This window comes from Danio aesculapii, chromosome 21, assembly GCF_903798145.1.
Source record: "Danio aesculapii chromosome 21, fDanAes4.1, whole genome shotgun sequence".
Classification (NCBI taxonomy): domain Eukaryota; kingdom Metazoa; phylum Chordata; class Actinopteri; order Cypriniformes; family Danionidae; genus Danio; species Danio aesculapii.
Window position 1 is genome coordinate 39,641,802 of NC_079455.1, and position 23,843 is coordinate 39,665,644.

At 33.8% G+C, this 23,843-nt stretch overlaps 1 protein-coding gene across 2 annotated transcripts in view; it reads left to right on the forward strand.

The window, feature by feature from the left end:
* The first annotated feature begins 3,575 nt into the window (after positions 1 to 3,575).
* Positions 3,576 to 23,843, forward strand: part of taf1c (TATA-box binding protein associated factor, RNA polymerase I subunit C) — a 50,119-nt gene continuing 29,851 nt past the window's right edge. For both annotated transcript variants that reach the window (XM_056445693.1, XM_056445692.1), the window contains exons 1-10: positions 3,576 to 3,946; positions 6,806 to 6,920; positions 9,257 to 9,309; positions 9,412 to 9,507; positions 9,600 to 9,655; positions 11,685 to 11,932; positions 12,745 to 12,873; positions 13,406 to 13,523; positions 17,830 to 17,901; positions 21,450 to 21,585. In XM_056445693.1, coding sequence (XP_056301668.1) covers positions 3,818 to 3,946; positions 6,806 to 6,920; positions 9,257 to 9,309; positions 9,412 to 9,507; positions 9,600 to 9,655; positions 11,685 to 11,932; positions 12,745 to 12,873; positions 13,406 to 13,523; positions 17,830 to 17,901; positions 21,450 to 21,585 — 1,152 coding nt within the window. In that variant the 5' untranslated portion in view covers positions 3,576 to 3,817. The remainder of the gene's footprint in view (positions 3,947 to 6,805; positions 6,921 to 9,256; positions 9,310 to 9,411; positions 9,508 to 9,599; positions 9,656 to 11,684; positions 11,933 to 12,744; positions 12,874 to 13,405; positions 13,524 to 17,829; positions 17,902 to 21,449; positions 21,586 to 23,843) is intronic.

A 23,843-nucleotide genomic window follows, 5' to 3' on the forward strand; every position in this document is an offset into this window, starting at 1 on the left:
AATTTTCTGATATCATAAAATGCTGAGAAAAATCAGTGGTTTTGTTAAAAATGTTAAACAGTACTGTTTTCAAAATTTATAATGAAAGCAAGACGTTAATAAAATGTATTTTTTTGAATATAATTAATTATAAAATCATTTTATTTTTAATAAAAATAAGATGTTTCTTGAGCATCAGGATTTCTGAAGGTGATTCGACACTGAAAACTACATTTTAAAACATACTGAGATGGAAAACGGTTATTTTAATTTGCAACAATGATTAATTGTGTTTTTATTAAAGGGGTGGTCCAGATTGTCTTTTAAAGGCTTGGTCGTGTTAATAAGATAGAAAGCAATGTGTGCTCATGCTTCATTTGTAGAAAATCACGTTATTTTTTAAAATATATATCTTACTTTGATTATATACAGCTACTCTGCTAACATGAAAACCACTGTCATATTTCCTAGTTCCTCTGAAAGGCCCGTCCTCAAGAGGCTCTGATTGATCAGTTAACATAATGTGCTGTGATTCGCGGATCGGCTCCAAATAACCAGGAAAAGCACCACGCCTCTGATAGTACGTACTGTGAGCTATTAGTCGTATCAATTAGAGAATGAATAAACTAGAAAATGAAAAGGACACAGCTGAACCTCACGCCTCCTCTCTAAAATAAAATCTGACAAGTGTCTTTCACATATTCGGAATAAGCATGTGTATAATATTAAACCTTCACATATCTTTTGCACTTTCGTTATTTGAGATGTCGAATGCAGGGAAAGTGTCCGCATAGACAAGAAAATACACTGAAACGACACTGCTGCAGCGCTGCTGAAGACTGTGTGTGTTTATAGCGATTTGACTGATAAATATGAATTCGTAGCTAAATTCTTTACGGTGCCAAAGTGCATTGCCCATTGTTTACATCCTTGTTTACGTCCTTGCAACAACATACTGTTAACGCTAGACACTATGCATGTCTTAGATCAATTTTAACAAATAAAAACACTTCCAGCTTTTGGCTCACAATCCACAGCTCATCGATTATGGTTGGAGCTGCTCCTTCTTTGAGGAGTTTTAGCCAAATCAGGCACTAAACTGGGAGAGATTCTGGAGCTCTCCTTTGTCAAATGTTAGCTATATGTTTTTTATAATGCTCTGGACCATTATTAAAATAAAACTGCAAGCACTTCTCTCTTTGTGTCGTGTCCTTTAGAAGCCCAAATACTGAAACAGAAGAAGCTGTGTGGAAATAGCAGCGTTTGGACAGCATTTTAGCTTTCTCTGCTGTAACATTACAGCGCCTCTGGCCATGCCCCTTCACTACACAGGGTGTATGCGCGGTGAATGCAGGTAACCTGAAGCATTTGTAATCTCATTAACCCGGATGTATTTTTTGTAGTCCCCAAATTCATTCGCTGTAGGCTTTGCTAAGCTAACTGTGTAAAATCCACTGTCTCCCTTTGCATTGAACTTTGAACGTCTTACATTCAGGGATGTTGTTTATGTTCACACAGCTACATTTCACATCAACTAAAGTTTCAAATATGGTATCGTAGTGGACCACCCCTTTAAATAAACGCAACAGGATCATGAAAAAAGTTGCTTATATTTGACAATATGATGATTTCATGTTGACTGTATGAAAAAAACCCCAATCTAGACTGTTTTTTTCTGGTTTGATCTTCTTTCTGAACCTAGTAGTTCTAGATTTAAATATTTTAATATGCGAAGCGCCACGAGGAGAACTAACAGTCTGTTGTTTCAGCCAAATGGCTTGAATTCGTTTGGACAGAAGCAGCACCTTTTATACTGAAGACAAACAGAGAGACATTTGAATGCCCTGAGAAAAAAAAGGACATAATATACTGCCTGGACTGTATTCTCTCTTTGTGTGTGTTTGTATGTGGGTGTGTGTGTGTGTGTGTGTGTGTGTTGAATGTTACATAAAGCCTTGTTGACCAAGGCAGAGTTCGTCTGTATATGTTATAAAACTAAATTTGTATAATCTATTTCCTCCTATATTTAAACCTCATTTGGTTTCTCAGCACATCATTTAAATAAATGAACAAAAGTCCCATTGTCTGATTATTTTTGGATTTGTGTTGCTTTTCCCCCCTCCAGTGTCTTTTACTTTGTGATTTATCGAGGAACAACAACATGCAGGATGGATTGGGCTGAATTTGGACGCTGTTTCTGGCTTGAGGACAAAAGTGCCAGTGGATTGTAACTAACTAGCAACTAATTCTCTGTCTCTGAGTCTCATACAGAGATCCACATATACAGGACAAGCAGAACTATAACTGATAGTTCACCTAAAAATAGCATAAAAAATTAAAAATTGATGAACAAACAGGAAAGCTGGTCTCTCTACATGTTGGAAAATGTCAATTATACTGTATTATATCATAGTATAACACTTGATTATTGCATTAACACTTTTTATATCCATTGAGGTGGCACTGTGGCTTAGTGGTTAGCACTGTCCCCTCACAGCAACAAGATCGCTGATTCAAGTCCAAACACATGCGCTATGATGAATTGGATGAACTAAATTGGCCGTAGTTTATGTGTGTGTGTGAATGTGAGAGTGTATGGGTATTTTCCAGTACTGGGTTGCGGCTGGAAGGGCATGTGCTGGGTAAAACATATGCCGGAATAGTATATGTTCAGGCGACTCCTGATAAATAAGGGACTAAGCTGAAGGAAAATGAATGAACGAATGAATATCTGTTTTATATCTATTTAGCACTGTATTATAGCTTTAACACTTCATTATTGAGTGCTCCATCATACTGCATTGGTGAAGTGATAAACTGCAATATACAAATACAAAAAATTACTAAAATAAAATATATTTGAAAAAAAATTGATAAACAAACAGGAAATCTGGTCATAATATAATACTATTTATATATATATAATATATTGTATATTGTAATATATTTAATATTAACAATACTGCTGTTAATATTAACATAAGCTGTTATCACATGTAATAATTAACTTTATGGAGTACATCAAGTTAAATAAAAACAAATCTAATTTAGTTGCAAAACAAAACAAAAATGTAATCATCTACTAATGTACAATACATGGAGCTCTTATTTTGAATTATTTGGAAAAGCTTTTATGTTGAAAACTCCTCTTGTGGCGGGTGTTTTGAACGTTCTCCTGTAGTTTCTGGCTTCCCTCGACATGTGATCAGTAACGTCCAAAAGAGATACAGCTGCGGATACTCGCGTCAAAATAGCATCATTTTTGTGACACTGTACACGAATAATTCATATTTTACATTACTGTGACGATAGTGTTTAAGGTTGGGGTATGGATAGCCGTTAATAAAATACAATTTAACGGGTAATTTAATAAATAATATGAATAATGTTCGATATAATTACTTTTTAACATTACTGTAATGGTTGGTTTTAAGGTTGGGGTAGGGGTAGACGCTAATAAAATACAATTAATGTATAATTTATTAAATAATATAAACAATTCTCGGTAACATAAGTCACACAGCTGTATCCCTTCTAGCACCAGCTGTGGCGCGTGTATGACGTTAGCAGCTTATTCGCGGTTTGTTTGGCGTTCGTGCACACGCTCAACCGTCAGCCACGTTTTTCATAAACACGTGCGCTGTCGACTATTATTTCCAACATTTATCTATATTAGAGACTCATATTCGACATAATATTATCTTAAAGTGACACTGTTGTATTTAATGGATTCAGTCATAGGACTCGACGGACCGCGTGTGCTCGTCGGTTTCCGCGTGAACATGCCCGGGCTTGTCTGATCTTCTGGGCCGGTAGATTGAACCACCGCACGGACATCATGGACGGCACTTTTCCACATCAGCTTTTTCCTCATTTTTATCTGGACGGACCGCCTGATGTAAAGCCGAAACACTGCTATAGTGGCTGGGGAACATATGAGCGAGTGTTTCCTGTCAATGCTGAGCAGGTAAGACAGAGCAGATACGTCACCCCCATCATCATAATAATCATTACAATGGCATGCCAGAGCTGTACATACTCGAGCAGACTTTTTATGTTTAGCAGGACATTTAATCAATTCATTGTTAGTTACTCTTCAAACTTAAAATTTACTGGAAAGCCAGTAACAATCAAAAATGCATAATTAAGTTATGCTGTCACGGCTTTGCAATCAAAGAATGTGATTATAATGGAAGTCAATGGGGCAAAAACAGCCACGAACATAACGAAAGGGTTGAGTGCCTAGAGTATATTGAATTTTTTAAGTCTTTCAAAGCATTTTCCCAAAATATGTGGCAAATATTCACAGTGATGGGTTGCGGATGGTAAGGCATCCGCTGCGTTAAACGTGTGCTGGATAAGTTGGTGGTTCATTCCGCTGTGGTGACACCAGATTAATAAAGGGACTAAGCCTAGAAGAAAATGAATGTGGCAAAATAAGATTTGTCACCAGACATCATCCCATTTGCTGAAAGAGAGCAAGTTGTGGCCAAATAATACTCAAAATCACTCTAGAGTGGATGAAAGGATCACCAACAGCACACAGACTTAATTGAGTATAAGCAAAGTGTTTATTTTATTAAGAAATATTATATCTTTTTATGAATTTTGCAACTTGATTTCCATTATTTTCTTCTTTCTTTCATTTTTGTTTGTGCTGTGTGGATATTGTGTGAAATGATTGTATTAGTTTACTGTTTTTATTTTAGATTAAATAAGCACAGTAAATAAATACTAAAGATATGATTGCCATATTTATGGTTTATGCACATATTAACATGCAAATATAGTTTGAGCACACATTTTAACTGTCTCTGCATGTCTAATTTTGATGCATGTACTAGTTAATTAAAATAATTAAAGCAAACACACACTATCTACTATCTGTGATTATTTATTGAACATCAACGTTGAACAACTGAAATTAAAACACACATTACCTAAACCAACAGTCACGATTTCCTTATAAAAAAAGTGAAAATAAATAACTTGCACTTTTAGAAGCAAATTTTATTATTTTCAATGTTTTTCATATTAAAAGTAGGAAATGAGCAGTGTCTCTTCTAAATAAAATAACTCTTATATATCCTGTAAATAATATTTTAAACATTGCATTTAAATATATGATAGCCATATTTATGGTTTATGCACATATTACAATGCAAATATAATTTGAGCACACATTTTAAACGTCTCTGCATGTCTAGTAGTAGTTTGTGGTGATTTGTAGATTTTTTTTTGGTCATAATGTTTTATGGTAAAGTTGTAATGCATGTTCGAGTTAATTGAGATTTTTTTTTAAATTGCATATTCATTTTTTAAGGAAGAATATAAAAAATTCTAGAATATTCATTCATTAATTCGAGCATTTTTCCCTTTTTTATATTTTATTTATGTAAATTAATATTGTGTGTTTATATTTATTAGTAATTCCAAAGCATCTATACATTAGTAATTCATGCATTATTGTGTTTTTATTCACTTTTAAGAGTAAGAACGAGAAACTTTATTAGAGAAAATAAATGGTTCTCATTAAGAATTATGAAATACTGTACGAAAGCATGCACATCCTTATCTGGGTGCTCAGCCAAAGACGCAAAAGGTGCAAATTTAACATTCAACATAGGCGGCAACAGCAAAGCTCCAACAATGCTAATGTATTATATTAAAAAGGCCGACACGCTTTGTGTTAGCCTTTTTAATATAATAAATGAGCATTGTTAGAGCTTTGGGGTTGCTGCCTATGTTGAATGTCTCATTAAGAATTAACCATTAGTTGTAAGTTAGCTATTGCATGTGATAACGTCTGTAATAGTGTTAATGTTGTAATATATTGATTATAAACATAATGTATTAGCCAGCTAAATTAAGATTTAATTACAAAACATAACATTAATCTAGACAAATATGGTATTTTAAAATAGAATATAGTCGAACACAGAGGTTTATAAACTATGGAAGAGGATCAGGGCCGGTCATTGATTAAAAAAATTCAATAAAACTAAAAGAATAATAAATAAAAAATAATAGTTAAAGTTATTCTGTTTTTCTTTATTTACTTTTTAACTGCATTTTTTTTGTTTCTAATATATATTTTTTATGGTATAGAAGAAATTGAATAACTATAGAGATAGTCTACTGTTCTGCTTTTAATGATTCCAGAAGACGTTTATTTATTTATTCATTTATTTTTTTTTACATTTTTAGGAAAGTGACACCAGGAATTTTTTTGGAATTTTTTTTTTTTATTATGCATTATCGCAAAAAATCTTTTAAAATTTTATATTTATTATTAAAATGTTCTTGCCCTGAAAATAGCCTTGGTTGCTGAGATGGCATTAAATAAAAAATACATTACATTACTGATGTCTAGGCCCACACGGAATGTGCAGATTTCCATAGATTTTTAGCCCACCATTGAGTCTATTTATGTACTAGTGTAAATGTGTGTAAATTTATATTTATTCAGTTTTAAATTGTTTTCAACTAATATTATTGACTGATATGAAAGTGTTCAAATAATTTATTTACAATGCAGTTTTTTAAAGTATTATTTTCTGTCTTTTAGTAGAGATATTATATGAAAGACTTGCTTTGTTTACCAAATAAGTAGATCTAGATGGATTTGCATTGTAAACATTAAACAGAAGTTAAAAGGCATTTTTTTTAAATTTCATATATAAATTTTTAGTTACGATACTCCAAAATAATCTGCAGAAATAGCAAGAAATGTCCGCATATTCTGTCTGGCTCTACTGATGTCTCACATTCACCACTTTGCAGTTGTGAATTTGTGTTTTGACTGGTGTGTTGTGTGTGTTTTCAGTGTGATGGTGAGGGGGCATTGAATCGGCACAGGTTTGAATCCCAGCACACAGTGAGGGGTGAGGAATGGGTGCAGCTCAAACCAGCCGTCACCCCTTTTACGCCACCACATAAAGGTGAGGGTCTTTATTTTTAATGGTCTGAGTTTTAGTCTTTGGATGGACTTGATGCTTAAAATATCAGTTCACATAATGTATCATGCACTTAAAAATATTAATAAAGAATGATATACAGTGCTCAGCATAAATGAGTACATCTCATTTTGAAAATTAATGTTTTTATCGAATTGTCAGTAAATATAGGTCATGTATTTTGATGCATTTGAACAAAACCGATTTACTTAACAGATATATTTATTAAAATAATATATTAGTCACTGAACATTGTTAGAAATAGAAAGAATATACTTTTAAATTCAAGTAAAATGTATAGAAAAAAAAGACATACTACAAAGTTTCAACTACATTTGAGGTAGTTTTTTTTTTTCTCTTGATTTTTCCTTTTTTTTTTATTTGTAATAGTTTTCTCTAACATAAATTTGGGTGTACTTATTTTTGGGCCGTTATCTGAAATTATTTTGTTAATCACCTCCAGCCATTTGGCTCGGTACTGACTAATCTAATGTACATGCACAAATATAATATTCTGTAGCATCTTATAGAAAATATTAATTTAAAATATAGATTTGTGAGGGGTGCACTTATTTATGCTGAGCACAGGCCTGTCACGATGTCTATTAGTTGTTGTACGATAGGGCTGGGTGATTTGGCCTAAAATCAAATCTCGATTAATTGAACATTTTATCTCGGTTACGATTAGTAAACGATTATGTTATTCATTTATTAAAAAAAAAAATTTGGCCTCATAGTTCACTGACAGGTTTTATACAGTAAATATGCTCACATATTACAAGTGATAGATTTCTGAATGCAGGTGCATTACTTGATTTTTAAAATAAAGGAAACGCGCACTATCTACTATCTGTGATTATTTATCAAACATCAACGTTGAACAACTGAAATTAAAACACACATTGCCTAAAACCAACAGTCACTTTTTCTCTTATAAAAAAGTGAAAATAAATTACTTGCACTTTTGGAAACAAATTTTATTATTTTCAATGTTTTTCATATTAAAAGTAGAAAATAAGCAGTGTCTCTTCTAAGTAAAATAACTCTTGTATATCTTGTAAATAATATTTTAAACATTGCATTTCTTGAATCTTCTGTAAACATTTTTTTAATGTAAATAATAAGTTTAGTGTAATAGAAAATATGCCATCTAAAGGCATCTCTGGCACAGCTGGATCATCATCAATGTAGTGCAAACATGCGACATGTAGTTATATTTTACTGGAGGCTGTGCCGGACCATAGTGGTGTGTTCGATGCAGAATTATAAATCAGCCTTAACAGAGCAGGGTCACGTGACTCCACACGGGAAGTTGCGAAAGCAATTGAAAACTTTTAATTGAAAAAATTGACCTAGAAAAGTTAGATTGATTATAGGTTCTGAATGTCGATTTTGATTAATCGCCCAGCCCTATTGTACGATATAGTGCACCAAAATATATTGCGATAACCAATATTATTGTCATTTTAAGACCTTTTTATGCCACTCATAATATAATTCCAGAATGACAATATAATATCGTCACAATGCAAGTACACTCCAAAGAACACATACATGTATACATATTTTATTCTTAAGAATATGTAATTTAATTATAGTGATTTTAACTATTTAATAATCAGACATTGAAATCAGAATGTGAAAACGCATATCCTAAATAAATAATAATAAATGTCAACAAAAATGTGCAAGGTAAAGAGTAACGGCGGCTGCGATATCTGCTGCCAGATCTTTTCAGTTGTCAGACACCCACATGAAAATATACTATAGTAATTTCTAGTAAATACTATAGTGTTTTATTTAACCATACTGACGCTGACAACTTCAATAGAGATTGAGATGTTGCACAATCAGCTAAAATGTTGCTAGAATTGTTTTTTTTTGTATGGGCGATTATATATTGCGTCAATTAAAAAAAAGATTGAGGTCATGTACAAGTGTTGTGCGATAAGTCGATATATTGATTATTGTGAAAGCCCTGGCTGAGCACTGTATATACATGTAATATTGGCATGCATGATGTGGAATTTTTGACAGAGACCAATAACTCTTTAGATTTGGAGAATATTTCTAAGTCATTTGAGGTTTTTTGTGCAATTTATATCCATTTATTATAGTTAATTTGAGCTTAATGTCAATTAATAACATTCGTAATATAATTTTTAGTTAAATAACAACAGACTTGAGGATGGGAGATTGTTTACTTTGTGACACATAGTAATGAAAGTGCTTTATGTAAAATATAAATCTGTGTTTTGTGGGTGACCCATGTGTAAAGTAATTAATTCACTAATTTATTTAATTTTAATGTACTTTCCAAGATGCCAAAGTCTACTCCACTGATCTGGTGGATCCTCTTGATTTTCCAGAGCAGGTAACTTTATTATTGGTTCTGTTCATTTTTGTTTAAATGTGACATGATCTTTTAGTGTGGTATTTAACTCACGGGACACTGCTTTACACTGTTTATTTTCAGATGAAGTATTATTATCAGCATTACTGTATGGATGCTTTCTCCACAACGGGACGTTTGCTGGAGGAAAACTTCACTTATAAATCTGATCAATCGAAGGTTTGAGAGTCTTTGTGTGTTTATTGTGGTCTCAGTGATTGCTTTTTTGTCATAATTTGATATATTGTCTCCTGTTTTTGTTTGTCGATCAGGATGTTATGTCATTACGCTGGTCAAAAGACTTTGTAAAGGGCTTGAATTATAAGAGGTAAGATTATTAAGTATGAATCCAGCATTGATTATTGATTAATTTAATGTTGGATTATGCTCAGTTTAGCATTTTTAATTTGTAAAATCAAAAGTAAACTATGAAAATGGTGTTTCATTTTGTAATGTATTTTGGCAAGACAATGCAGGTTAGGGCTGTGCTTTTTCGTTGTAGCGTCCATATCACATTGCGGGATATGCTATGTTGAGTTCGAGTATAGTTAATCAGCACAGCAGTTGAGTACGTGAGATTTGTGGAGTCATTGCAAAGAATAACCATAACCAAATGAAAATTTGCATGCAACTCTAAAGGCATTTCAAGAGTGTTTAAAGGATTCAGGCACAAAAAAGTACAACATTTAACTTTAATGAAGGGTAGTTTTACTGAACATACAATAAAGATTGTACAGCATTCTTTTATTTACACTTTACAGTTTATTATCCATTTTCGGCACCTGAATACTGTTTTGATTCTTTATAAAACCATAAAGCACTGTTTATTTTACTTTTTTAGTGTTGCTCTGTTGTAATTATTTTTGCTTGCAAGTTTATTTTTTTATAAATGATTCACACCCTTACAAAATCACCCCAGTCGATCTAAAGGAATGATTCACTTCCAAATAAACATATTTAAGCCATCTGGTGAAACTGGATTCATATTGCAATATATATATATATATATATATATATATATATATATATATATAAACCTAAATATTACAATGTCAGATTTTTCCAATATCGTGCAGTTCTAATGCAGGTGTATAAAACTAAAGGAAAAAAAGTTAAATGAAATAAATGTATCTTTAATAATTCCCCAGTTAAATGGTTGCATTTAAAATTGCAAGCACTTTTTTGTATTGGTTTATTCTAAAATGGTATGTTATAATAATATGCCCTTTGTAATGAAAATAATTCTAAGTTTAAGATGAACGATGACATTTAAAATATGAGTAAATGACAATAGAGTAAACGACAGTAATTTAGTGTTGAGCTTAAGACAAACATGACATCGAAAGCTTTCCTTGGTATACTTTACTATAGAATAAAATAATGTTTAGCATCTGATATAATGTGATGAAGTACTACGTATATTTATGTATTATATGTAATTTGCCACACATCTAAAGTGTTGAAAATGTATGAAAAGGCACCTGGAAAGTTCTTAAATCTGACTTTGGAGGAAGTATAAGTAATTTGTAAAGACTATTATTATTTATTGTTGAGGTCTTTTAATTGTTATAAACTAAGACTGCACAGTATATAATTTCAGCATTGATATTGCAATCTGCGCATCTGCAATAGTCACATCGCAAGATATGCAATCTTGAGTGTGAATTATAGTTGAGAAGGAGCTAAAGAACATGTGATTTGTAGCGTCACTGCTAAGTTTAAGTGTAATATAGTGAAAGTTTATCATTTGCATTTGTTTTTAAGGCCTGTGAATAAACATTTCAAGAGAGTTTAAAACATTTGGGCTCAAAAAATGATGATGTTTGTAGGTGTAACAAAGATTAATTTTATTTAATTAGTTCTACAGAATTTTTGCAATATATTTTTCTTGGAATTATTGTCATGTTTCTAGTCCAAATATCTACATGTCAAAGCGAAAACAAGATTATTTTACTTGCCCTAATGGCAGATCCTTATGCTTGTTTTAAGGAAAAACTCCTGATTTTGAGTTCTTTGTTCTGAAGGTTAAAATAACACTACATTTGTACTCGATTCACGAGTTTTTCGATATTTGGATTAGAAATAAGACCATCCAAAGTAAAAGCATTTTTTTCATTGTTATTACTGTACCTGAATAATGTTAGATTCCCAGAAAACTGCCAAATAGAGCCATTTATCTTGTGAAATTCTATTCATATCGCAATATCAGATTTTATATCGTGCAGGCCTATTATAAACCTATTAATTTTAGATGCAGTGTTATTTCTAAAGAAATGGTTGTAAATTTAGTTTGTTTTTGCCTTGAAATAACCTTGATATCTGATCCAAATTCTAAACTCTCTCTGTGGGTCTTCTAGGTGTGAGTTTGGGAAATCTTCCAGGAAGGTCCGTCATATCCACCGTCTCCTCAGTGATGTAGTGACGGATGTTCCTCAGCCCCTGCTTTGCTCGCTCCTTCATGAAGAGCTGACCTATCAGAGCGAACAGCAGCAGTTCTCTGCAGATGCTACAGGTGGCGCTCTGGCTTTTTTGCCCCTCTATGAAACCGAGAAGGGTAGCGATGGTTGTCTGATTTATTCCAGTGGAGCATTAATGGACAAAATCCGTATCCTTTCATGCAGAGCCTCCTATTGGGTTATTGTAGTCATTGTGATAAAATTTACAGGGTTTCCACTGTTCATGGAAAATTAGGGAATTTATTTTCCAAACATTGACAATCAGGGAATTTATTTATATATATATATATATATATATATATATATATATATATATATATATATATATATATATATATATATATATATATAATTTACTTATTTATTTTTATATTTTTGTTTATCATTTTAGATTTAATTTATTTAAGAGAATACATTTAAATTTTATCTATCTTTATCTTTTTTCCTCTTAAATTTGGCTCTTTTTTACATTTTTATTTAATATTCTTTTCCTAACCTAAATTTGGGTGTGCTAATTTTGGACCATTATCATTATCGTGTTATTTGGCTTCAGTACTGACTAATCTAATGTATATGCAGACATATATTATTATTCCTAAATTCCTAAAGAAAATATTAATTTAAATGAGTGTTTTGTGAGGGGTGTACTCATGTATGTTGAGCACTATATAGTATTATATGTTTATATATATTTGATATATTTATATGTATTATTATATATTTATTTTCTTAAGTAAAGCACTGTATTTTAAGTAAAGTCTCAAAGTGCTACAGAAACATTTGCTTTTAAAAGCATTTTGTTTTAAACTGATTAAACGAACTCAAAAATAACATTTATTTGGCTGGATTTTGTTTAAAATGATGTAATTTCAGGTTTGTTTCGATTCTGTTTAAAGTATACCGGTGCCTGAAATCTATTCTGTAAAAATGTATTGGCTTTTCCTTCACTGCTGTTCCTCAGGCTTCCACAGGGTGGTGCAGGAGTATAAGGATGACGGGACTCCGACTTTTAATATGGCCTCTGAGCCAGTTGTCTTTGATCTGAATGCATCGGCCAGACAGATCAGTTGTGGAAACTTTGAGAATTCAGGTGAGGACAGATAAATCATGTTCTTGAAGAGTCAATCATTGCACGATAATAGTCAATAATACTGATTTGTAACTACACACTTATGAAAACAAAAAAATGTAACGCAACAGTAGTCTAATCAATCTGCATTTCACAGGGGCCTTAAAATTGGCAAAAGTAAGTTTTAGACCTTGAAGAGTCTTACATTTACTGAAATATTGAGTTGGTTAAATATTTTTCAGACTTTTTGTCTTGAGTTTAGTTTATTTTTTTAGTCGTTATTTAATTTTGATGCAAAAAAGTGCATGTTTACAACTGGAGTTTGCTTGTTTTGATATTATTAAAAATATATGGCTTAGAAATAACTACCTTTTTTTTGAGGCAAGTAAAAAAAATTCCATTGGCCTAGCCGGGAAATTAGAAAAAATGTAAGAATTGGGCCCTGTATAAGTCTATTTCGTTCATAATGGCCTTAAAACATTCAAGACAAAAGTCTTAAACCTGACTTTGTGAAACCTGCAGAAACCCTGATTTCATAACATCTTTTATGCAGTTATTGTGGCTGTGCGGTCGGATTATTTCAGTGGCGTTTGGTTTGTCTGTGACAAACGAAAGCCCCGTTTGATGGACGTCATCCAGACAAAAGAGCGCTTCTCCTGCGTCACTGTCAGGTGTGTTTGAAACCTCTTACAATAATGTGTGCTTCACAAAACCCATCCCAATGGACACTCTTAAAGGGATAGTTCACCACAAAATGAAAATTCTTCCATCGTTTACTTATCCTCCAGTTTATCTCTTCTGTTAAACACAAATCAAGATAGTCTGTAATATCTGTGATCAAATAATTTAACATGTGAAAAATAGATGTGTGCTCCTATGGAGATATATTAAAATATCATTTATTCCTGAGATTGCATCGCAGAGTTGGCGGAGGTTCGCTTTGGGTGCGCGTGACATGATTTCAGCTGGTGAAACGCACAACATTTTTTGAGACTTGAGCGAACAGTTCTCGCAGCACCGCATTTCATTTGAGTTGAACATGAATCACTTTAAAGAAATTTTTGTCTATACACACAAATTTATGATCTAGCCAAGTGTGATCAATCAGATGACCAGAAAAAATTAGGACCTGAACCAGATGACTAGAACAAGGAACAGATTATTTCTTTGATGACTGGAAAGGAATATTTGAACCTATCGGTTTACAATATACTGATGCCCTGTTTTTGGGCTTTATTGGTGGTAATGGTCAAGAATGTTCAACCATTATTGACTCTTTAGCATATGAGTAGAGGACACAAGCTAGCCAGATAGTAATGGGTGAATTGTGGAGTGGGCTAAATCTAACAAACATCAGTATTTTTTAGGGCTGGACGATATGGGCAAAAAGTCTAATCAATCTGCATTTCACAGGGGCCTTCAAATTGCCAAAACTAAGTTTTAGACCTTGAAAAGTCTTACATTTACTGAAATATTGAGTTGTAGGTAAAAAAATGTTCAGACTTTTTGCCTTGAGTTTAGTTTATTTTTTTAGTCGTTATTTAATTTTGATGCAAAAAAGTGCATGTTTACAACTGGAGGTTGTAAAAAATCATATGCCAGAATTTTTAGGAGGAATGACGGTATACGATTTATTTATATATATATATATATATATATATATAGTATTTTTCCATAAATGGTTACTTGAGAGTTAAAGACTTAATTAAAACTTTATTAAACAATTTTTGAGCAAAATATAACTCAAACACAGGGGTTTCCCTCCCTGTTTACAAATAAACAGCTGCACAAAAAATAACAGCTGCACAAAATCTTTGATAAATAAATACAGTACAGGGTTTTTCCTGTTTAACACTATACTCAGCTCTACTGTGCTGTTTTGCAAATAACAAAGTCAACAGAACAATAGAAAACGGCTGCATTGTCAGAGCAAAAAAGGAACACACTTAAATAGTAGCACAACAAAGTATTGTAGGATAGAAAATAGGCATGTGCCGGTATCACATTTTCATGCTGCGATTAATTGATTGAGCTTTTATCACGGTATACGGTATTATCACGATATTGTAATTTTACTTGAGAAACAGGTAAAAAAAACACAAAAAAACTTCAGTTTCGTCAACTTAGTAACTTTAATAACTTTTTAATTAACTAAAAGTACTTCAAACATTTAAATACAAATAAATATAAATAAAACAATACACAATATAAAAGTAAACTTGAGCAATTATATCCAAGTGAATGTGCAAAGGGAAACAGTCTTCGATCAGCAATCGTGGAATGAACTGCCAACTATTCCAGCATGTTTTATGCAGCAGATGCCTTGCCAGCCACAAGCCAATATTGGAAATCACCCATACACACTCATTCACACACACTCATACACTACAGCCAATTTAGCTTATTCAATACACTATTCACTCAGCCTATATTCAATAATAAACATAACAAAAACTGCCTGCTAATGCATGGGTAAATCTTCAAAGGGAACAGTGTTACATTTTAACCTCTTTCACCTCATCCTGCTTGCTGTTTCACTATCTAAACAATGAAAACAAAATATAAGTCAAATTTGTTTCATTTTGATATTTGATTTACCCTGTCTCTTTTGCAGAATATCAGTTTTAATAACCAATAATGGCCATTATAACAGTATAACGTACATTAAATTTAAACGATAAAGGTAAGCAATCAGTCAATGTGCAGAATCAGTGTATGTGGTTACATAAATTAATATATTAGCTTATCTTTGCACTCAGCCAAAACAGTTAACTGAGAACAAGTGATTCAAAAGACATAAGAATTGTTAGATAGAGACAACAAGATGAATTCAATATCACATTTAACAACTATAGTGAGATGAGATCACCCAGCAGATGAACTGTCTGACATGCACTATACTCTCACCTGGGGTTTATGCCGACCCGCTGAACTAGTGGCTGCAGCTCTGGGCAGAGAGTGTGTGGTCACGTGATTTGCGTTTTTAGCCGTGCACTAGAATGAACAGAGAACTTTTCAGAATCGCTAAATGAAACGCCGGTGTATTTCCCGCGATTTCTCTGCGCCTCCCTTGCGTTTCTTCTCTCTGACTCTCGACTATTTTGACAAATCCACACAGACGACGCACGCTCACACAGAGTCCAAAATAGGAGTTTGTGATTGGGCCAGCCCAATGTCAATACCGAAAAGAGCCAATGGGCTGCACAGTGTCACATGGACCGGCCCGGTCTGTCTGTCCGGGAAAAAAAGCATCTACTTTCAGAGAGTCACAGATCACAGCAGCGTCAATCAATAAGGCAGAAAAAAACGATAGGCTGCTAAGCCTTTTATGGGCCGATCAAATCATAAGACGATGATCAGCCCGGCCCAAAAAGTACGTCGGCCCACCGGTAAAGTGCCCGGTCTGCCAGATATCAAGTCCGCCCCTGCGTGTGAGGATTATAGCGCGGTGGCAGCGGCGCCGCGCACACAGGGCTTCTACATGTGGGGATTGTTTACATCAGAGTGCGCATCAGTTCTGCGCAGCATATACGCAGTGTTTCTTCAAGCGGTTGATGGAAAATAAGCTAAGGCGCGGTCTAAGAATATAAATTCGGATCTAATATTTTTCACGGTATTTTGAAATGCCCGCGATAACAATATCGTGCATATTCATTACCGTGATTTATCGCATTACCGAATACCGGCACAAGCCTAATAGAAAAGAACCACATTGAGTGTAAATATGAAACGCACCGTATTTGGTCACAATTACAGTGTTTTTATAAGAAATTCTGTATACCACAGTTGTGTGAATTTTTATTTTATTTTATTTTTTTATAAACAATTACATCAGCTCTATATGTTTTTTTTTAGTTACACATTTACATGTATGTATTGTGCACAATTATTAAACAGTGCACATATCAAATATATCTAAAGATCCGTCTTTAACTCCATGTAAAATAAAATGTTACGCTTTTGTTTTGCTTTGACTAAACTTGTTTTACTAAATATTAAATAAGAAGATGAAAACAAATAGACTATAGATATGAGAAGTAACAAAATTGTTTGAGAGTACTGTTATGAAATGCTGGTTAAGCATATAAATGTAAACAGTCATTATAATAGACCAGGGGTCTGCTCTTCGTACGTGGATTACTCAATTAGCTGGATTTGGGTATTGACGATTTCACACGATCCAGGATCCTTTCGTATAAATCAGCCTTTACAGGGTATTCGTGGGGTCTTATGTCTTAAATCTCAAAAGCTAAATTTTAGGCCTTAAAGTCTTAAATCTACTGACATATTGTGTTGTAGGTCTTAAATCTTTTTTAGTAGGTTTTAATTTTCCTTTGTTCATGTATATCATTGTGGCCATTAACACCCGTACATCACCAACAATCCCAATCTCAACAAAACTTTACATTTTTTTATATAAAAATAGCATTTAATTACTTTCCGTACAGTAACATTTGTTTAAAAGCTTTCCATTTATTTACTGCTGAAGATGCTGACCTGACCAATGTTTTTTATTATATGAGCATTATGATTGTATTATTAAATGCATTAAATTATAATCATTTTTAGAGAGGGCAAGTAAAATCTTTTCCAATTGGGATATTAAAAATATCCTTAGCATTTATCCCTGTATACGCCTAAAATTTTATTTATTATGGTCTTAAAAATGTCTTTAAAAGGTCTTAATTTAACTTGGTGAAACCGGCAGAACCCCTGCTATAGACATATGCCGATATTCAGTTAATGAATGTGTTTGGGATTGATATCATAGGAGCTTCAAAATATTCTGGATAATTATTTATTATTTAAAGTGTGCTTATTAAGAAGATTCACATTGTATTTGCAGTGGATTTTTGTATTTGCTGCATTTTAGCCATTGCAACTCTAATGCTAAATATGAGTTAAATGTAAATGATAAATATAAAAAGGGAGTTAAAATGATAATAAAATAACTTATGAATGTGTTGTCTTTTACAGTCCACACTTACCAAATGAGATTGTAGTTGCCAATGAGCAAGGAGCAGCGTATATGTGGACTCCCAATAAAGGGTAAGTGTTTGTGTTTGAGTGTGTGCGCGCTCGTGCGTGCGCAAGTGTGTAAGAACAATATGTGCTTGACTGTTATCTTGTGCCTAGAGCTCAGTGTACAAAACTCCAACATCTTCATCATATCCACTACAAAATGTTCCTTAGAGTTTGCCCAGTACCTGAGCTTATGGTAATGTTTTATTAAGATTTATTTTAGATATTAGAACAGCTTGACCAGAAAACCTTATTTGTCATGTTATATTCAAGTTTCAAAGCAATTACTATAGTTGGGAATTCTCTAACACTTTGATAGCTACATATTTTATATACTGAGATTATTATTTTTTTCACCAGTTTAACATGTTCCCAGCTATTTAATGTTGATTTATGGTCACATGAATCAGGGTTATTTTAGTATTTATTAATTATTTGAACATTTAGTTTAGGGATGCACAATATATTGGAGGCCATATCGTTATCGGCCAATAAATGATATTTTTAAGATTATCGTTATCGATCCGATGTCTAAATTAGGCCGATAACTTTAAGCTGATAAATTAGGTAATTGTACCGAACTGCCTGCCTCGCGCATGCATGGGCGAAACTTGTTCAGTCTTGTCCAGTGCACTATAATGGATCGTGAGGGCTGTCACCACACACACACACACACACACACGCACACACACGCACACACACGCACACACACACACACACACACACACACACACACGGATCTGACAGCCCTCACAGCAGCACGGGGAAATAGGTGCGCCAGTCACTGGATCCAGCATAGGGGCTCTCAACTCTCCGCACATTGTCTTTATATTATGCTCTGTGTTTGTCAAAGTCATCTGTGCTCAATGCTCAGGTGTTGTATCAAAATCTGACTCGGAGGGCAAATCTGCGCCCGCAGTTGAGTGAAGTTCACAGCGGTTTATCATAAACTTTTCATCGATCATTTTTCCGTAATTGACAGCAAAAATGAACATAGAAGCGTTGTCTGATTGACAAGCAGCACCTGTTCAAAAGAATCTAAAACACCAAATAGGATGAATTTATGCCGCATTTTTTAAAGTAATACAATCCGTATTTAGCTTTTTGCTTGTACGGTGGCTATGAACTGTCAAAACGCCTCTAAAAAAGGCTTTTTTGGACATGACATGGTTGTACGTATGTACATCACTGTATCACGTTTTATTAAAGAACATTTGAGCTGGTTTTAGTCCTTAGCTCTTTCATTTTATTTAAAATATATTTAACTTGCTTGTTTATTAAATCCCATTTTGTTATTTAACCTATTATTTTTATGCAACAGTCAAGTTGCTATGAAGAAAAGGAAATCATTTAGTTTTTGCATGCTGATTTATGTGAAATCGTGATATAATCACCTTGCAATTTTGAAATTATAGCTTTTTTGCTTTGAGTATAGACTATTCAGTTCTTAAGAGCAGTTCAATCTTTTATGAAGTTTGCTGTATAAAAATATAACATTTTAAAATATTTATAATTATCGGCCTATATATCGGCCTCCAAGTCTGAAGAGTTATCGGTTATCGATATCGGCCAAAAAATCCATATCCGTGCATCCCTAATTTAGTTTATTTAATCTTCAGTACTTGTTTGTGCTGTTGTGTTTTAGCTCTGAATGTTTCTGTTTAATTTTTACTTCAGATTGAACTTTTATTGAGTGAATTATTAGTTATGCTTATTTTGGGTTTGAGGATTTCATGTCCTTTTTTTGGTTTTATTTTAATTAACTAAACAATTTTGGTTTAAGTCCGTAATAAAACTGGGAAGTTCCTCCAGAATTTAGCGAGTTCAAAGGATCTTGAGATTATTAAAAGAATATATTTTTTTTAATTTGTCTATTTTCACAGCAAAACACAAGAATTTATGTAAGTTTTGAGAAAAACATAACAAATCTCAATTTAGGCTGCAAACAAACCCACACATCTATATTTATATATGACCTTGATTGGCCTTGAAGGTCATCAGTTCACCGAACTTACCGGTTTACTGAGTGTAAACACAGATACATGCACACTGGAGCATTTTAAAGCTGTGAAGATCAGTTGGTCTGTTTATAAGCTGACATACAAGCGATCCGTCGATGAATTGACTGATCATCACAGCTTTAAAACACTCCAGTGTCCCTGTATCTGTGGTTACACTCAGTAAACAGTGGTGAGTTTGGTGAACTGATGACCTTCACGGCCAATCACAGTCATTTCTGTTGAGCATGTGAACAAAATGACAAATCAGCGATGTTTAAGAATGAGCTCAACAGCGCTCAAATGTTATCAGGAAATGGACATTTTTAAAATTTCAGTACTGATTGGTATTGAATTCCAGTATTGTGACAACCCAAAAAATATGATTTCCCTGCAAAATCCTGGAGGCACTGTCAGAAAATATTTAACTTAAAAAAATATTTAATTTTAACTTAAAGGGCACCTATGGTAAAAAATCTACTTTTCAAACTGTTTGGACAGACATATGTGCATGTATGGTGTATAGACTGTCATATTGGGGTGATATAAGCACACCCAATGCTTTTTTTCAATTTAACAACATAAAAAACGGTGGACCAATTGGAGCGGTTTTCAAACCGACCGCAACTTTACGTAGGAGAGCGGTCCCCCCGCCCACCAATATTGATTGACTGGCGCGTCATCATATCCTCAGTTTGTTGATTCACGTCCGCCATTTTCAGCATGAGTCGAAGCGATATCACTTAAGGAACACCCTAGCTCTATTTTTAGATGCAAGGCTCATTGGGCTCAACACAAGATCAATATTCTCCACATTATCACTCTAATCGGAATTATTGGTTGTATCTTTAGGTAGGTTTGCAAACATGTGTACTTCTCATTGAGTCTACCTTATACTTCAGCCGTTTGCATTTCTCGCGATCCCAGAAGCTCCCTGTGATCTTAACTAGCATGGGTTTTAGAATTCTAAACATAGGTTTCTATCAGGGTACACTCAAGTCGACGGCTGGGCGCCGCGGACCGCTGCAGACATGAATTGCCGTTGTGTGTACCCTGATAGAAACCTATGTTTAGAATTCAAAAATGCGTGGCTCGATGATTCGGGACACTTCATGTTTCTGCCGCGCCACAGAGAGTGTCTAGTGTGCCGTGTCGCGGCTTCGAGCGGCGCATCCGGTGCCTCAGTCAAAGTTAATTCAGTGTCAGATTATCATATGACTTTATAAGATATGCAAAACAGTGCAGAATTTGTATGAATAACAGTTGCGTTATTTTAAGTGTGCTTTCTGAAACGTGAAAACCCAGACCATACAAAAAAAATCCAAATTTCAACCTGTCATTTTATGTAAGATGAGTAAGGAACTGCTGTATTTGGGAAAAGCAATTTATTGTAAACGCAAGTACAATCAAATGTTGATGATTCGAACGGCTTCAAAGAACTATTTCCACTCTTGACTTGAAGTTTATGATCAGTCAAACCTGTTTTTTTTGCAGTAGGAATAAGCTGTAGTTTTGTAAATGAACTGACCCGCTCCACATGATGCAGCGTGTGAATGTTGTAACTCTGTTCTCTTCTAGATTGCAGAAGTTTCGTGAAGAAAATGCCAACCTGTACTTCAATGCCAAGTCGACGTGGCGATGGTGTGATTTCTCCTGCCACCCGAGAGTATTGGTCTATGCTGACAGAACGGGGGCAGAGCTTACAGACATACGGGTAACAACTGGATAAAGGATAAAGCCTGCTTATGGATGTTATATTATTTGATTATTTTACAGAGACAATGCACATTATATAATTACAGGAATGTATAATGTGCCAGAATTAGCCCAACGACTTTTTTCCCATATGCTGTGACAGGAATGATGGTAAAATAGTCACCCTAAATATGTAGAAGACTTATTCAGCGCATAATAAATACTGTATCAAAATACATATAAATTTTACATCATTCCTAAATTAATCATTTATTAAAAATAGAGTGTATTTAATGCCGAGTTCAGACTGCATTACTCGCCGACAAGTTTTGAGAAATCGCTGACAAATGCCTGAAATCAAAGGCAAATCTGTGCTCTGTTCACGCGAGTAACAATCACAGTGTGAACTATCAAAGACGCGATCTGAGAGAATCACCGATGAGTTGCCAACACCCGTCAGATATTTGGTGTGCTAAATATCTGGACCTGTCAGTGATTCAGATCATGCCGTGTGAAATGAGTGCTGATTGAAAATAACTTTAGCGATTACCTACAGCCAGTGAGAGAGCAGCATCCACTAGTATGAGTATCTGAAGGCCAGTGGGCGGTTGGGGGAGAAGTTAAAAGGACTTAGTGTAAATTTGGCAGGAGCACCCGTATCTGTTGTCATCTGAGCAATATCACAACCACGTCGAAAAAAAAACTTGAGCAGAAATTGTTCATTTCCTTCAAAACCAGGCGAGCAAAATAAATATGTTTCCTACCCCACTAAAGGCTTCTTTCTCATTATGTAGTTAATAACAAAAGATATACTAAGTCACCTCACGTTGTTTCCATGCCACTTCTCGCATGCGTTTGGTTGTGAGACGTAGTTTGTGGACCGAGACAAAGTTGTTGGCGAATCTTCTATTGTAAAGTCATGCAATGTGAAACCCCCTGTCACAGATCCATCTTGCAGTGTAAACACAGCAGCAACATAATACTACCCCAGATAGTCATGCAGTGTGAAAACATCTGTAATGCGACTACTTTGAAAATCATGCAGTCTGAATTCGGCATTGGACAGATCAATATCTCACTCAAACACATGCACAACTTACAGACAAAATAATGAATAAATGTTCAAATGCAGATACATGTGAAAAAGCATTTCTTGCACAACAATATTTATTTCCTATTACACAAAACACGGGTTTGTACGGTTGCTGGAAATCTTTGAAAATGCTTGAAGTTTATTCTGAGGTCTTCAAGGTTTGAAACTGCTTAGATTGTGGTTAAAGTGCTTGCAAATGTGATTGTGTTGGTGTCCTAATAATTTGTCTTACTAAATTGATAATAATAATAATTAGCTTGTTTAGATAAACTAAAACAAAGAATTGGTTTAAGATTCCCGCTTTATAAATGAACAGTGCAATAAATTAAAATATCAATATAAGATGAAGGATGACATGAATGTGAATAAATTACAATTAAAATAGCAGTAATTCAATATTTTCATCAAACAATTTCCTTAGAGTTCTGTGCTATACTATAACAAATCTAATGGTTTGTGTATAAGTACGTAAAGGTGTAATTAGGCAGTCCTATAAAGAGCTGGAAAAGTTTTAAAATGCTCATTGAAAGTCCTTAAATTTGACTCTGGAAGCATTGCAAGAATCCTGAAAAAACAAAACGCATCTGAATACCAGAGAGAAGTAAAATAATCAACAGCATGCAATAAGGAAATCAAAGGTAGATACCCCAGAAAAGACACCCCGATTTCATTTCAAAAGATTTTTTGGGATCTCCTGACAGTAAATAGGTTTTCTCAGGAGTGCATTTGGAAATTAGTTTGTTGATCTAATGCTTTCTAGATGGAGAAGAGATGTAAAACTTCTAATGAATTAATATACATTTGTTTTCTAGCCATTCCAACTAGAAGTTATTCCTTCATCTTGGCATTATATAGAAGTTTTTTGGCCACAATAAAAATGCAATCAATCACAAATTGTGCCATAAGTTTCATTAGTAAGTGATAAATTCAATACTTATACATGGAGTATGTTACAAAGATACCCTTTTTCTCTATTTTTTGGACAAAGTTGGTCAGTTGTTAGTATTTTATTAATATGTTGTTATTTTCATGTGGAAATGGCACTGGTTTTGCCACCCGTGAATATAATATAGCCATTGTTGCTGACATTAAGTCATAAATCCTCTTTTGTGAACCTAATCCATAATCAAAAACAAGGCCATTTACAAGATCTCCCTCTCTATTTCGCATTTTGCTTCTGATCT